Source organism: Phyllobates terribilis, unplaced genomic scaffold, assembly GCF_046119375.1.
Source record: "Phyllobates terribilis strain yellow unplaced genomic scaffold, ASM4611937v1 Scaffold_4__5_contigs__length_816908805, whole genome shotgun sequence".
Taxonomy (NCBI): domain Eukaryota; kingdom Metazoa; phylum Chordata; class Amphibia; order Anura; family Dendrobatidae; genus Phyllobates; species Phyllobates terribilis.
Genome location: NW_027362764.1, coordinates 377,753,966 through 377,770,787, shown reverse-complemented (window position 1 = coordinate 377,770,787; position 16,822 = coordinate 377,753,966). Strand labels below are relative to the sequence as shown.

Here is a 16,822-nt window from a genome sequence, read left to right as displayed (position 1 = left end):
GAACCCAATACAACATCAACAATGATCATACATTATAAGTGAAGTAATTTCTGAATGTTCAGAGAAATGTTGAAGTAATTCCATACGTCCAAATCGATAAAGTGACCAAAAAGAGGTCCTAAATAGCATAGAGAAAAAAAGATTTGATAGATATACAGTACAGACCAAAAGTTTGGACACACCTTCTCATTTAAAGATTTTTCTGTATTTTCATGACTTTGAAAATTGTACATTCACACTGAAGGCATCAAAACTATGAATTAACACATGGGAAATTATATACTTAACAAAAAAGTGTGAAACAACTGAAAATATGTCTTATATTCTAGGTTCTTCAAAGTAGCCACCTTTTGCTTTGATGACTGCTTTGCACACTTGGCATTCTCTTGATGAGCTTCAAGGAGTAGTCACCGGAAATGGTCTTCCAACAATCTTAAAGGAGTTCCCAGAGATGCTTAGCACTTGTTGGCCCTTTTGCCTTCACTCTGCGGTCCAGCTCACCCCAAACCATCTCGATTGGGTTCAGGTCTGGTGACTGTGGAGGCCAGGTCATCTGGCGTAGCACCCCATCACTCTCCCTCTTGGTCAAATAGCCCTTACACAGCCTGGAGGTGTGTTTGGGGTCATTGTCCTGTTGAAAAATAAATGATGGTCCAACTAAATGCAAACCGGATGGAATAGCATGCCGCTGCAAGATGCTGTGGTAGCCATGCTGGTTCAGTATGCCTTCAATTTTGAATATATCCCCAACAGTGTCACCAGCAAAGCACCCCCACACCATCACACCTCCTCCTCCATGTTTCATGGTGGGAACCAGGCATGTAGAGTCCATCCGTTCACCTTTTCAGCGTCACACAAAGACACGGTGGTTGGAACCAAAGATCTCAAATTTGGACTCATCAGACCAAAGCACAGATTTCCACTGGTCTAATGTCCATTCCTTGTGTTCTTTAGCCCAAACAAGTCTCTTCTGCTTGTTGCCTGTCCTTAGCAGTGGTTTCCTAGCAGATATTTAACCATGAAGGCCTGCTGCACAAAGTCTCCTCTTAACAGTTGTTGTAGAGATGTGTCTGCTGCTAGAACTCTGTGTGGCATTGACCTGGTCTCTAAACTAAGCTGCTGTTAACCTGCAATTTCTGAGGCTGGTGACTCGGATAAACTTATCCTCAGAAGCAGAGGTGACTCTTGGTCTTCCTTTCCTGGGGCGGTCCTCATGTGAGCCAGTTTCTTTGTAGCGCTTGATGGTATTTGCAACTGCACTTGGGGACACTTTCAAAGTTTGCCCAATTTTTCGAACTGACTGACCTTCATTTCTTAAAGTAATGATGGCCACTCAATTTTATTTACTTAGCTGCCTTTTTCTTGCCATAATACTAATCTAACAGTCTATTCAGTAGGGCTATCATCTGTGTATCCACCAGACTTCTGCACAACACAACTGATGGTCCCAACCCCATTTATAAGGCAAGAAATCCCACTTATTAAACCTGACAGGGCACACCTGTGAAGTAAAAACCATTTCCGGTGACTACCTCTTGAAGCTCATCAAGAGAATGCCAAGAGTGTGCAAAGCAGTCATCAAAGCGAAAGGTGGCTACTTTGAAGAACCTAGAATATAAGACATATTTTCAGTTGTTTCACACTTTTTTGTTAAGTATATAATTCCACATGTGTTAATTCATAGTTTTGATGCGTTCAGTTTGAATGTACAATTTTCATAGTTATGAAAATACAGAAAAATCTTTAAATGAGAAGGTGTGTCCAAACTTTTGGTCTGTACTGTATATATATATATATATACACACGTATATTTACACACACATACACTACCGTTCAAAGAAAAGCACATTTTTTTTTCAATGAAGCTAACATTAAATGAATCAGAAATACACTCTATACATTGTTAATGTGGTAAATGACTATTCTAGCTGCAAATGTCTTGTTTTTATTGCTATATCTACATAGGTGTATAGAGGTCCATTTCCAACAACCACCACTTGAGTGTCGGATGTTGAATGCTAATGGATGTTTAGAAAACCCTAGAAAACCCTTGCACAAGTATGTTAACCCAGCTGAAAATGGTTTGGCTGATTTGAGAAGCTATAAAATTGACCTTCCTTTGAGCTAGTTAAGAATCTGGAGCATTACATTTGTTTGTTCTATGAAACTCTCAAAATGGCCAGAAAAAGAGAACTTTCACGTGAAACTCGACAGTCTATTCTTGTTCTTAGAAATGAAGGCTATTCCATGCGAGTAATTGCCAAGAAACTGAAGATTTCCTACAACGGTGTGTACTACTCCCCTCAGAGGAGAGCACAAACAGGCTCTAACCAGAGTAGAAAGAGAAGTGGGGGGGCCCTGCTGCACAACTGAGTGACAAGTATGGAGTCTCTAGTTTGAGAAATCGACGCCTCACAGCTCCTCAACTGGCAGCTTCATTAAATAGTACACGCAAAACGCCAGTGTCAACGTCTATAGTGAAGAGGCGACTCCGGGATGCTGGCCTTCAGGGCAAAGTGGTAAAGAAAAAGCCATATCTGAGACTGGCTAATAAAAGGAAAAGATTAATATGGGCAAAAGAACACAGACATTGGACAGAGGAAGATTGGAAAAATGTTTTATTGACAGACGAATCAAAGTTTGAGGTGTTTGGATCACACAGAAGAACTTTTGTGAGACTCAGAACAACTGAAAAGATGCTGGAAGAGTGCCTGACGCCATCTGTCAAGCATGGTGGAGGTAATGTGATGGTCTGGGGTTGCTTTGGTGCTGGTAAAGTGGGAGATTTGTACAAGGTAAATGGGATTTTGAATAAGGAAAGCTATCACTCCATTTTGCAACGCCATGCCATACCCTGTGGACAGCACTTGATTGGAGCCAATTTCATCCTACAACAGGACAATGAATCAAAGCACACCTCCAAATTATGCATGAACCATTTAGGGAAGAAGCAGGCAGCTGGTATTCTATCTGTAATGGAGTGGCCAGCGCAGTCACAAGATCTCAACCCCATTGAGCTGTTGTGGGAGCAGCTTGACCGTATGGTACGCAAAAAGTGCCCATCAAGCCAATCTAACTTTTGGGAGGAGCTTCAGGAAGCATGAGGTGAAATTTCTCAAGAGTACCTCAGCAAATTAACAGCTAGAATGCCAAAGGTCTGCAATGCTGGAATTGCTGCAAAGGGAGCATTCTTTGACGAAAGCAAAGTTTGAAGGAGAAAATTATTCTTTCACATAAAAATCATTATTTCTAACCTTGTCAATGTCTGGACTATATTTTCTATTCATTTTACAACTCATTTGATAAATAAAAGTATGAGTTTTCATGGAAAAGACAAAATTCTCTAGGTGACCCCAAACTTTTGATCGGTAGTGTATATATATATATATATATATATATATATATATATATATATATATATATATATATTCATTCCTGTTCTAAGTCACCAAACTACAATGAGTCTTTCCTGTTTGTGCTTTACCTACATAAAAAAGACCCGATTATAAGACCCATACCATCATTTTATTCACAACTATTAAAGGGTTGTGTGCTGGTGCGTACAAATTACCGTATGTTCTTTAAGAAAAGGCAACATTAAATTAAAGTCGTACCCTTCCTCGCTCTGTTAACGTTGTTAACATGATGATAAGTGTTAGTCTGTTATCCCAAACCATCTGCCAGAAATGTGCACACGTATGAGGAAGGGGGCCCTGAGTGGCAATATATCGATTTACAATGTTAGATGTTGGAATTTCCATCTGCAAAATAAAGAGAATAAAACTGTGGTTACAATATATAGGATGGAACTGGACATGTTGACTAAAGCAGCCAATCATATTCCAGCATCTATTTTTGAAAAGCAGATATGAAAATAAAATTAAAGCCATAACCAGATTCGTAGCTACAGACATCATGTCATACATGGTTGTCTGTAGTAGTTTTTTGACATTAGGAACACCTTTTAAATACATACAGTTATATGAAAAAGTTTGGGCACCCCTATTAATCTTAAGCTTAATGTTTTATAAAAATTGGTGTTTTTGCAACAGCTATTTCAGTTTGATATATGTAATAACTGTTGGACACAGTAATGTTTCTGCCTTGAAATGAGGTTTATTGTACTAACAGAAAATGTGCAATCTGCATTCAAACAAAATTTGACAGGTGCATAAGTATGGGCACCCCACCAGAAAAGTGACACTAATATTTAGTAGATGCTCCTTTCGCAAAAATAACAGCCTCTAGTCGCTTCCTGTAGCTTTTAATGAGTTCCTGGATCCTGGATGAAGGTATTTTTGACTATTCCTCTTTACAAAACAATTCCAGTTCAGTTAAGTTTGATGGTCGCCGAGCATGGACAGCCCTCTTCAAATGATCCCACAGATGTTCAACGATATTCAGGTCGGGGGACTGGGATGGCCATTCCAGAACATTGTAATTTTTCCTCTGCATGAATGCCTGAGTAGATTTGGAGCGGTGTTTTGGATCATTGTCTTGCTGAAAGATCCATCCCCTGCATAACTTCAACTTTATCACTGATTCTTGAACATTATTGTCAAGAATCTGCTGATACTGAGTGGAATCCATGCGTCCCTCAACTTTAACAATATTCCCGGTGCCGGCATTGGCCACATAGCCCCAAAGCATGATGGAACCTCCACCAAATTTTACTGTGGGTAGCAAGTGTTTTTCTTGGAATGCTGTGTTTTTTTGACGCCATGCATAACGCCTTTTTGTATGACCAAACAACTCAATCTTGGTTTCATCAGTCCACAGGACCTTCTTCCAAAAAGAAATTGGCTTCTCCAAATGTGATTTTGCATACCTCAGCCTACTCTGTTTGTGGCGTAATTGCAGAAATGGCTTCTTTCGCATCACTCTCCCATACAGCTTCTCCTTGTGCAAAGTGCATTGTATAGTTTACCAATGCACAGTGACACCATCTGCAGCAAGTTGATGCTGCAGCTCTCAGAAGGTGGTCTGAGGATTGTCCTTGACTAATCTCACCATTCTTCTTCTCTGCCTTTCTGATGTTTTTCTTGGCCTGCCACTTCTGGCCTTAACAAGAACTGTCCCTGTGTTCTTCCATTTCCTTACTATGTTCCTCCCAGTGGAAACTGACAGGTTAAATCTCTGAGACAGCTTTTTGTATCCTTCCCCTGAACAACTATGTTGAATAATCTTTGTTTTCAGATCATTTGACAGTTGTTTTGAGGAGTCCATGATGCCACTCTTCAGAGGCGATTCAAACAGGAGAACAACTTGCAAGTGGCCACTTTAAGTAGCTTTTCTCATGATTGCATACACCTGGCTATGAAGTTCAAAGCTCAATGAGGTTACAAAACCAAAAAAAGTGCTTTAGTAAGTCACTAAAAAGTAGGTAGGAGTATTTAAAACAAGAAAATGATAAGGGTGCCCATACTTATGCACCTGTCAAATTTTGTTTGAATGCAGATTGCACATTTTCTGTTAGTACAATAAACCTCATTTCAAGGCAGAAACATTACTGTGTCCAACAGTTATTACATATATCAAACTGAAATAGCTGTTGCAAAAACACCAATTTTTATAAAACATTAAGCTTAAGATTAATAGGGGTGCCCAAACTTTTTCATATAACTGTATAATACAATGTAACAAAAACAAAGACAATATTGTAAAATCTCAGCAACAATATATTTTTTTTGTGGTTATGGCCACATATTTTTATAGGTATTAAGAGGAACTATGTAAGGAAGAGGTTGGTACATAAAATGAGAATAAAGGGAAAACGGGAAGATATGTGTAACGGAGTTAAAAACTGGCTTAGTGAGAAGAAACCAAGGTGGTTATCAATGTAACACACCCAAATTGGGTCACAGTTAACAGTGGGGTACCACAGGGGTCAGTATTGGGTCCTTTTCTGTTTATCACATTAAATAGGGACCTTGTAGGGGGTATAAAGAGTAGAATTTCAATATTTGCAGATGATACTAACCTCTGCAGGGAAAGCAAAACAAATGGAGGATAATTTAATATTACAGAGGGATTCATATAAGCTGGAACCTTGGGCTGAGAAATGGCAATTGACGTTTAATATAGATAAATATAAGGTCAAGCACTTGGGTAGAGGACATAAAATGTATAATTCTGTACTAATTTGCTAAACAATCGGTAAAACTGTCCCAGAAAAAGACTTGGGTGTATGTGTGGATGGCAAACTCAACTTTAGTGGCCAGTGCCAGGCAGCTGCTGCCAAGGCTAATAAAATAATGGGATGCGTTAAATATAGGTGCTCATGACAAGAACATAGTTTTGCCTCTATACAAGTCACTAGTGCAGCCACAGTTATAATACTGTGCGCAATTTTGGTCTCTGCTGTATAACAAGGACATAACTGAACTGGAGCGGGTGTAGAGAAGAGCAAACAAGATTATAAAAGGGAATAGGTGAACTGCAATACTAAGACAAGTTATTAAACTTGGGGTTATTCAGTTTGCAAAAACAAAGGCTTAGGGGGCGAACTTATTACAATGTACAAATAAAGTCATGTTAGCACCTTTGAAATTGTTACAGAAAATGAAGTATTTCTCCCAGAAAATTATTGCAGTTACACATGTTTATTTCCTTTGTGTGTATTGGAACAACTAGTGATGGGCTAACCCGAACAGTAAAGTTCGGGATCCGTACCGAACACCTAGTGTTCGGGCACGGACCCGGAACACTGACTTCTCCAGGAAGTCAGTTTTAGGCCACGGCCCCGCTATCAGTATTTGGTCAGTATTCGGTCTGTATTTTTTCTCAGGAGTGGGAGCCAAAATCAGGAGTGGGTGATAAATGCAGAATTGGTGCACTTGTTTCTATTATACCTTTTCTCTGATTGTTCCTCATCAGGTTTTGTCTCCCACTTCTGAGAAAAAATACTGACCAAATACTGACTAAATACTAATAGTGGGGCTGTGGCATTACAGTTCTGGTTCAGCAGCCCATCGGCTGTTTCCCACGCTGTCATCTGTGTGACAGCACGAGAAACACCGGCGGCTCTGATCGGCGGTAAAAATACATCAGCATATGCTTGCTGTCGCTAATAGCAGCGAGAGTAGGCGCTGCTGATAAGAGTATTCATCAGCTGGCGCCTGTGCTATAAATAAATAATTTGGTCTTCAAAATGAACAGTGGCATGATGCGGACTTTGACGCTGAAAACCAGGATACAATGAGCTGCTGCGAGCGAGCCAATGAACTGTGGTGAACTCATTGAGCTCACTAGCAACAGCTTATTCTCCCCTGGTTTTGAACATGAACGGTCGCATCATGCCACTGTTCATTTTGAAAACCAAATGTCGCACAGATGTATTATGGTGTGGGACAGTATGGATTTTATTCAAGTCGGACAGGTGAGGGATATGGTTGTTTATTATTTTTATTTTTTTACAGGGGATATTGGCTGCAATGGATTAGGCGTAGAGGTGAGTATAACTGTGTTTTTTATTTTTTAATAAATGTATAAAACGGAGTTGAGTTTTATTTCAAATAATGGATATTATTCTTGCTGTGTGTTTATTTCAAAGCGTACTATGGGGTTAGTAATGGGGGCGTCTCATAGACACCTCCCCATTACTAACCCTGGGCTTGATGTCAGCTGGCAATACAAAGCTGACATGAACCCCAGCCCTATTACCCCACTTGCCATCGTAACAGGGCAGTGGGAAGAGCTGGGCGAACCACCAGAATTGGCGCATCTAATAGATGCGCCTTTTCTGGGGTGGATGAGGGCTGATCTTATTAGACTCGAAGGGGGCCAATATCCATGGCCCCTTCCCTGGCTATTGATATCAGCCCACAGAAGTCTGTTTAATCTGTGCTGGTAACATGTTACAGGGGGACCCTACGTAAATTTTTTTCTTGGGTCTTCCTGTAAACTAGCCAGTAAAAGCTAATCAAACAGCCCTGAGGTGTTATTAATAGCAAGGGAACATTTTGGGCTAATGGCCCCTTTCCCTGGCTAGTAATATCAGTCCCCATCGAGTGGCTTTCCCTCAGCTGGTTATCCATAATCGTCGGGAGCCCACGCTGTTTTTTTTTTTTTTGTTTTTTTTTTAATTCTTTATTTTACACATAATGTACACTGAGGGTGCTGAATACAACTCCCATCATTGTCACCTGGTCGTGCTGATCTCAGGAAAACCAGGTGACAATGATATGAGCTGCACTCAGCACCTGAGAACAGCGCAAACTGTGTAGCGTGCCAAACTCGCGGGCGTTCATCACTCACTCAGGTACCAGAGTTCACAGCCACAGGGTCTTCCAGCAACAGCGAGGCCCGGAAACCTCATGGGAAACTTTGAGGGACATTTTAAGGTTTCTGGAGTTTCCAGCTGCTTGAACACCTGGAGACTGTTAACTAAGGTTACCTTGGGTCTGTATTTTACTTTACTTGTTAATAATTAAAAAAATAAATTATAAAAACGGAGCGGGTCCTCCATAATTTTTATTAGCAGCAGAGGGAAAGCCGATGGCTGGGGGCTTATGTTAATATTCTAGGAACGGGCCAATAGCCATAAAGGTTCCCAGGCTATTAATATCAGCTCACAGCTGTTTGTTTAGCCTTTACTAGTTATTATAAGGGAGACCCCCCAAAAAATTGAAGAGGGGTCCCCCCTATATTCACTAACCAGCAAAGGCTAAACAGACAGCTGCGGGCTTATATTAAGGGCTCTTTCACACATCAATATCTCCGGTACATGTGGTGACAGTTTCCACACGTACCAGAGACACTGACACACGCAGACCCATTAAAATGTCAGTGTGTTTCCACGGACCGTGTGTCCGTGTGCTCCACACACTGACATGTCTGTTTTTTTGCAGATGCACGGTCTGCAAAAGTTGCTCACGCTGAACACACACGGATGACATCCGCGTGTCATCAGTGTGACACGGACCGGCGCCTGGGAATCAGCGCTACAGGTAGTGCTGTTCCCAAGAAACGGGTGCTGAACGCTGCCCTCATCATGGTTCTCTGCTGGTGCGGTGATCAGCACCAGCAGGGACAGTGATGAGGGTAGTGGTAGTCTGCTCTCGCAGTGTTCCCATCTGTAGAAATAATAAAAAAAAAAGAAACTACATATACTTACCTCTCCTAGGTGTCCACTGCTGTAATCCTCTGACCACTAAAGCCGGGGAGAATGAGCCACTCCGGAGCTGCTTTCAGTGAGTGACAGGACACCGCTCATGAGCTGCAGCTCCAGAGCCGCTCATTTTCCCCGGCAGCAGTGGTAGCATGGATTACAGTGGGGACACCTAGGAGAGGTAAGTATATGGATTTTATTTATTGTTTTCTTATTTTTACAGGTGGGGACACTGTAAAATCATTGTCCCTGCTGGTGCTGATAGCAGCGCCGGCAAGGAACCATGATGAGGGCAGCATTCAGCACCAGCACTTGGGAACAGCACTAACTGTAGCGCTGATTCCCAGGCACTGGTTCATGTGATCCTGATGAGGCACACGGGCGGCACACGGTTGCCACACGTACCGAAAATATCTGGACGTGTGAAACCAGCTTAATAGCGAGGGAAGGGGTCATGGTTATTGGCCCCCTCCCAAACAAAAAATATCAGCTTTCAGCCACCCCAGAAATGGCGCATCTATTAGATGTGCCAATTCTGGCACTTGGCCTCGCTCTTCCCCAATTGTCCTGGTGCAGTGGCAAGTGGGATAATAGTATTGGGGTTGATGTCATCTTTGTATTGTCAGCTGACATCAAGCCCAGGGGTTAGTACTGGAGAGGCATCTAAAAGACGCCCCAATTAGTAACCCCATGATCAAATTGTAATAAAGACAGAGCAAGAATAAAGTCCTTTAATTGAAATAATGATACTGACACCTTTATTTGAAATAAAAAAAGCAAAGCTATACTCATCTTAATGCCTAATGCACTTAAGCTCATGCCACTTGTAAAAGACAAAATATATTATATATATATATAATATTATATATATATATATATATATATATACAGTACAGACCAAAAGTTTGGACACACCTTCTCATTTAAGGATTTTTCTGTAATTTTCATGACTATGAAAATTGTACATTCACACTGAAGGCATCAAAACTATAAATTAACACATGTGGAATTATATACTTAACAAAAAAGTGTGAAACAACTGAAATTATGTCTTATATTCTAGGTTCTTCAAAGTAGCCACCTTTTGCTTTGATGACTGCTTTGCACACTCTTGGCATTCTCTTGATGAGCTTCAAGAGGTAGTCATCGGAAATGGTCTTCCAACAATCTTGAAGGAGTTCCCAGAGATGCTTAGCACTTGTTGGCCCTTTTGCCTTCACTCTGTGGTCCAGCTCACCCCAAACCATCTTGATTGGGTTTAGGTCTGGTGACTGTGGAGGCCAGATCATCTGGCGTAACACCCCATCACTCTCTTTCTTGGTCAAATAGCCCTTACACAGCCTGGAGGTGTGTTTGGGGTCATTGTCCTGTTGAAAAATAAATGATGGTCCAACTAAACGCAAACCGGATGGAATAGCATGCCACTGCAAGATGCTGTGGTAGCCATGCTGGTTCAGTATGCCTTCAATTTTGAATAAATCCCCAACAGTGTCACCAGCAAAGCACCCCTACAGCATCACACCTTCTCCTCCATGCTTCACGATGGGAACCAGACATGTAGAGTCCATCCGTTCACCTTTTCTGCGTCGCACAAAGACACGGTGGTTGGAACCAAAGATCTCAAATTTGGACTCATTAGACCAAAGCACAGATTTCCACTGGTCTAATGTCCATTCCTTGTGTTCTTTAGCCCAAACAAGTCTCTTCTGCTTGCTGCCTGTCCTTAGCAGTGGTTTCCTAGCAGCTATTTTACCATGAAGGCCTGCAGCACAAAGTCTCCTCTTAACAGTTGTTGTAGAGATGTGTCTGCTGCTAGAACTCTGTGTGGCATTGACCTGGTCTCTAATCTGAGCTGCTGTTAACCTGCGATTTCTGAGGCTGGTGACTCGGATAAACTTATCCTCAGAAGCAGAGGTGACTCTTGGTCTTCCTTTCCTGGGACGGTCCTCATGTGATCCAGTTTCTTTGTAGCGCTTGATGGTTTTTGCAACTGCACTTGGGGACACTTTCAAAGTTTGCCCAATTTTTCGGACTGACTGACCTTCATTTCTTAAAGTAATGATGGCCACTCATTTTTCTTTACTTAGAATTCGTATTATGGCAAGAAATAAGCAGCTAACAGTCTATTCAGTATGACTATCAGCTGTGTTTACACCAGACTTCTGCACAACACAACTGATGGTCCCAACCCCATTTATAAGGCAAGAAATCCCACTTATTAAACCTGACAGGGCACACCTGTGAAGTGAAAACCATTTCCGGTGACTACCTCTTGAAGCTCATCAAGAGAATGCCAAGAGTGTGCAAAGCAGTCATCAAAGTAAAAGGTGGCTACTTTGAAGAACCTAGAATATAAGACATATTTTCAGTTGTTTCACACTTTTTTGTTAAGTATATAATTCCACATGTGTTAATTCATAGTTTTGATGCCTTCAGTGTGAATGTACAATTTTCATAGTCATGAAAATACAGAAAAATCTTTAAATGAGAAGGTGTGTCCAAACTTTTGGTCTGTACTGTATATGTATATATGTATGTATATATATATATATATATATATATATATATATATATATATATATATATATATATAAAAACATATTCCTCACCTGTGAGAACTTTCTCACGCAGCCAGCGGTGCCATAAGTGCCGGGTTCATCGGCTATTAACTCTGGTGAACTTATAGGAAGCGATTGATTGCAGTTATTTATTCCAAAGGGTGTGCAACCAAATATTAAGTCGAGGGTGGGAACAATTTTGACTGGACCATTGTTGGGGTTTTATGTAAAACTATGTCCAAATTGCCTTTTTTTCAGTTTTTTTTTTTGTGTTGCTCCACGCAAAGGACAAACACGTGTATAACAAAACATGTGTAATTGCAATAATTTTCTGGGTCCCAACACTTTTAGATATGACTGTATATGAAGGGATAGTAGAGAGATCTTTTCTAATGATCTTTTTACACCTAGGATTCACTAGTAAAATTGAAGAAGGACCTGGATGCTTTTCTTGAAAAATATAATATTACAGGTTATGGACACTAGGTTCTGTGATGGGGCATTGATCGAGGGAGAGTTTGATTGCCGTATGTAGAGTCAGGAAGAAATTTTCCCCCAATATGGAGCTACTAGGGTCTGACCCATGGTAGCTTTTGCCTTCCTCTGGATGAACATGTTTGGCTGTAGGCTGAACTCGATGGACTTAAGCCTACCTTCAACCTTAAAAACTATGAAACTATATACACACTTGACATGTGCAGCACAGTGGTTAACACTGCGGCCCTGCTGGGTGCAAATCCTGCCACACTCCAAAAAGAAAGAAATTACTAGTGAAGAGAGAAAATACTAGTAAACACAGCATGCACAGCTAATATTTCTCAGCCCACAAAGATGAAGCCCTAATACTGATATATCACAGTACAAAAAAATATAAATGATGGGTAGCTGTCACCAGATTTTTTTCTGCCCCTGAGAGCAGCATGGTGTAGGGTCAGAGACCATACCCCAAAATAGTTAGGAAGCTTTATTCAGGGTGCACAAAACAGTCAACAATTTGGTGCTGAATAAATTCAAATTAGGCTATGTGCCCACGATGCAGAAATGCTCCAGATTTTTTCCTGAGCGTTTCTGCGTCTCCCTGGCAGAAAAAAACACATGCGGATTGTACATGCGGATTGTACATGCGGATTGTACATGCGTTTTCCTGCCAGGGACAAGCGGAAGCGAAGCGTTCTTCACATGCATTTCCGCATGCGGGTTGTCAAGCGGCATGCCAGGACGCATCGCTAATGACACTGGGGGCCATCAGAAGGTAAGTATAATATTTATTTTTTATTGTATTCTTTTTTTTTTTTTTACAGGTACTATGGTACCCGGGTATGGAGGAGAGTCTCATCTTCTCAAAAAACCCGGGTACCATTCGCACATTGAAACGCATGTTATTTGCATGTACAGATCCAGTGATGCGGATTCCATGCGTTCCAATGCAAGTCAATGGCGACGAAAACGCAGCGCTTCCGTAAAATAATTGGTAGTGCTGCGGATTTTTCCGCAATGATAATCTGCAGCGGAAATTTCCGCAGCATGTGCACAGCGCATGCGGATTATCATTGGGGAACATGGCAGACCTTCTACCAAGCGTTTTTTATGCGTTTCCGCAGCGGAATTGCCGCTGCGGAAACGCTTAAAATAAGCATCGTGGGTACACAGCCTTAGACCCTTTCCTGTGGCTCAACATTGTAGCTTGGTGGCCTGTTTGCAGACCTATTTATAATGCTAAAGTTTCATAAATCTGCATGATAAAAATCAATGTTATAGTAAAGGCCACATGTTTTAAATATATTCTGTGATGATTATATATAGCTTTATAAGAACGAGATATATTTTTAGTGGCTGTATGGGAAGTAGGAGCTTTATTCCCCACCCAATTTGACCACAGGCGCTACTGAAACCTTTTCTTATTTGAGGACGTTAGCGATAGAGAATGGAGCTACTCCTTTCGGGATCACTTCAAATTTCTATTCACAGTCAAGCATACAGATTAGCTATGACAAACTGTATTTACTTACATTCACATAACTTGCATTTATGTAGTCTTCATTTCCCTGTAAAATTACTCGTGTTGTATCATCTGCAAGTAGAAAATGTAATATACAACAATCTAAAAATGAATGCAAAACAAGTAAAATGCCACATTCCTGTAATGTGTACAGGGCAAAACAATAGAAATAGAAGAGCGTGTGATACCTGCATGAAAGAAAAAAATATACTACACAAATTAACATAAAAGAAATATGCAAAGAAATAATAGCAAGTGAATGCAAAAATGAAACTGAAGATAATACAGACTAAATCAGACTAAAGGATCTTCAAGCATAGAGGGGAAGGGGTATCTCACCCCAACTCTCCATTAGCACATGGAAGGCAGTGATTATTCACCCTGGGGCCATGGTCCTGCAGCTCTCATTGTATTATAACACGGTCAAGCCACGGTCAACGGTGACCCCTGCATGTAAGCTGTGGGACAGAGGGAGAGCACTCTAACAAATGTAACTCATCCTTGAAAAAAAACAAGCCCTTATACAGTTAAGTTGATGACAAAATAAAAAGGTAAGGGCTCCTAGAATGTGACAATGAAAAAAAAAAAAAAAAAACTGTGTGGACATTAAGGTCAAAGTAGGCCTGGTCTTTAAGGGATTAAGAAACCAGTCGAGTAGGTTGAAGGTTTCTTACTATGGCATGTTTGTGGGGTGAAGGGTGTCTGTGCAGGGCATTAGTGGGTATCATTGGAGCTTACAGTTGTGCTCAAAAGTTTACATACCCCGGCAGAATTTTTCCTTTCTTGGCCTTGTTTCAGCCATTATGAATGATAACAAAAAAACTTTTTCTCCACTCATGGTTATTGGTTGGGTTAAGCCATTTATTGTCAAACTACTGTGTTTTCTCTTTTTGAATCTTAATGATAACCAAAAACATTCAAATGACCCTGATCAAACGTTCACATACCCCAGTTCTTAATACCGTGTATTGCCCCCTCTAACATCAATGACAGCTTGAAGTCTTTTGTGGTAGTTGTGGATGATGTTTTTTATTTTCTCAGATGGTAAAACTGCCCATTCTTCTTGGCAAAAAGTCTCCAGTTCCTGTAAATTTCTGGGCTGTCTAGCACAACTTTATGTGCTCTTTTTAAATGTCTGGTCCTACATGTGCCATTTTGAATCAAATTTATTTCTTTTGCATTATTTGGTATTTTCTGTAGAATATTTTTTTTACTGCTGCCCTCATCGCACACCCTGTTTTCTCTTGTTTGGCTAAGGATTCTAATATGATCTCCTCATTGAGTTGTGCTATTCTATAAACTTTACATTAAAGGGAATCTGTCAGCAGGTATTTGTTACCTAATTTGAGAGTAGCATGATTTAATGATGTCGGTAAAGAGACCCTGAATCAACAGATGAATCACTTAGTTTACTGGGAGCAGCAGTTCTGACAAATCAGAGTTCTTATATGTACAATGCAGCAGAGCAAAGAAAGCTTTTCCCAGCCACACCAGACTCTGTATGTACACACCAGGCTCTGTATGTACTTTATCTATAGACCGTGAGCAGCTTATCACAAGAGGGGGAGAACACAATGTGAAAATAGCTTTATACTGCCTATAAAATAAATTCAAATCAATTAAGAAAAATAAATCATATTAAAACCTGCAAAAGAACACACTTCTTATGTTGGCCAACAAATTAATCATACACTGGATAATATTTACAGCAAAGAATCTGTAACTATTTGGCTATGTGCACACGATGCAGAAATGAAGCAGAAAATTTCTGCATAATTTCTGCATCTCCCTGGCAGAAAAAACGCATGCGGATTGTACATGCGTTTTTCCTTCGTAATACATGCGGATTCACATGCGTTTCCACATGCGTTTACGCATGCGGATTGACAAGCGCTTTCCAGGCGATTTTAGCATCACCTGGAAAGTGCTTGACAACTAGGTCACACTATATAAATCCATGCAACCGGCATGGATTTATATAGTGTGACCGTAAAAAATAAAAAAATAAAGCTATACTTACCCTCCGATGGCCCGGCGTGTGCTGCCGCATTCGTTCCTGGCTGCCGGGATATCGCGAGACACTGCGCTGAAGGGCCTGCGGTCACATGACTGTGACGTCAACTCAGGTCCTTCAGTCTTGCACGGAAGCAGAGGGAAGGAGACCGGGGGCAGTCGGAAGGTGAATATAATCTTTATTTTTTATTTTATTCTTGTTTTTACAGCTTTTTATGGTACCTGGGTGTGGAGGAGAGTCTCATCTTCTCCACACTCGGGTACCATCCGCACATTAGAACGCGCCAATAACGCAAGTACAAATGCAGTCTTGCGGAATTGGCGTATTCTAATGCAAGTCAATAGCGGCGAAAACGCAGAGCTTCCGCAAAATTAATGGACATGCAGCGGATTTTTGAGCGCAGCATAAACGCTGCGGAAAAATCTGCAGCATGGGCATTGAAAGTGCGGAATTGCATAGGGGACCATGGCAGAAGGATTACCATGCGTTTACGCTGCGGAAATTTCCGCACCAAAAACGCATGAAATACGCATCGTGGGCACACAGCCTTACTTAAAAGGGTATTCTCAAGGTGTCTCTTGAGCAGTTCAGAGCAATACAGTCTCCTTAATTTCATTACTTCCAGGTTTCTAGGAGGGTGGGCTCTCCTCCTTGCGTGAGAGCTCTGATGAGCAGAACTGTAATATTAGTAGAATTAGAAGGCTCAGCAGTAGTTCTGCTATAACACATTCAGCCATCAATGGTTTCTTCTGGAGATACACGGTTATCCCTATATTTACACATAGAGATAACAGAGCATTTGAACAAGGTGCAGCTCTGGACAGAGCCATGATTAGGAAACCTGCTGTGAAAGCTGTGGGGCTGGTGATTCTATAACTAAGTCTCTTCAGAAGCTGAGAGGATGGGGAGGGAGATAACTACTGTATAAAAATCAATGGACTGGAGTGAGCTGACTGGGATGTTAAGAGTTAACTCCTCTCCTGGAATGTAACTACTACACACTCTGTGCCAGGGTCTGGAGGCCAAGCTCAATGGAAACCAGCTGTACACTTGTAGTGTGAACATAAAAATGGATATTTTGAGTCCATACTGAAATATACAGAATGTATTCAAACCAGCAATGGTCTGGTTAGATATTCACA

At 41.0% G+C, this 16,822-nt stretch overlaps 1 protein-coding gene across 2 annotated transcripts in view; it reads right to left on the bottom strand.

Moving 5' to 3' along the window:
* PTPN3 (protein tyrosine phosphatase non-receptor type 3) overlaps positions 1 to 16,822 on the bottom strand; it is a 383,873-nt gene that overhangs the window by 28,212 nt on the left and 338,839 nt on the right. For both annotated transcript variants that reach the window (XM_073678476.1, XM_073678477.1), the window contains 2 exons: positions 13,677 to 13,738; positions 3,615 to 3,761 (listed from right to left, as the gene is read on the bottom strand). In XM_073678476.1, the coding sequence (XP_073534577.1) occupies positions 3,615 to 3,761; positions 13,677 to 13,738 (209 nt within the window). The remainder of the gene's footprint in view (positions 1 to 3,614; positions 3,762 to 13,676; positions 13,739 to 16,822) is intronic.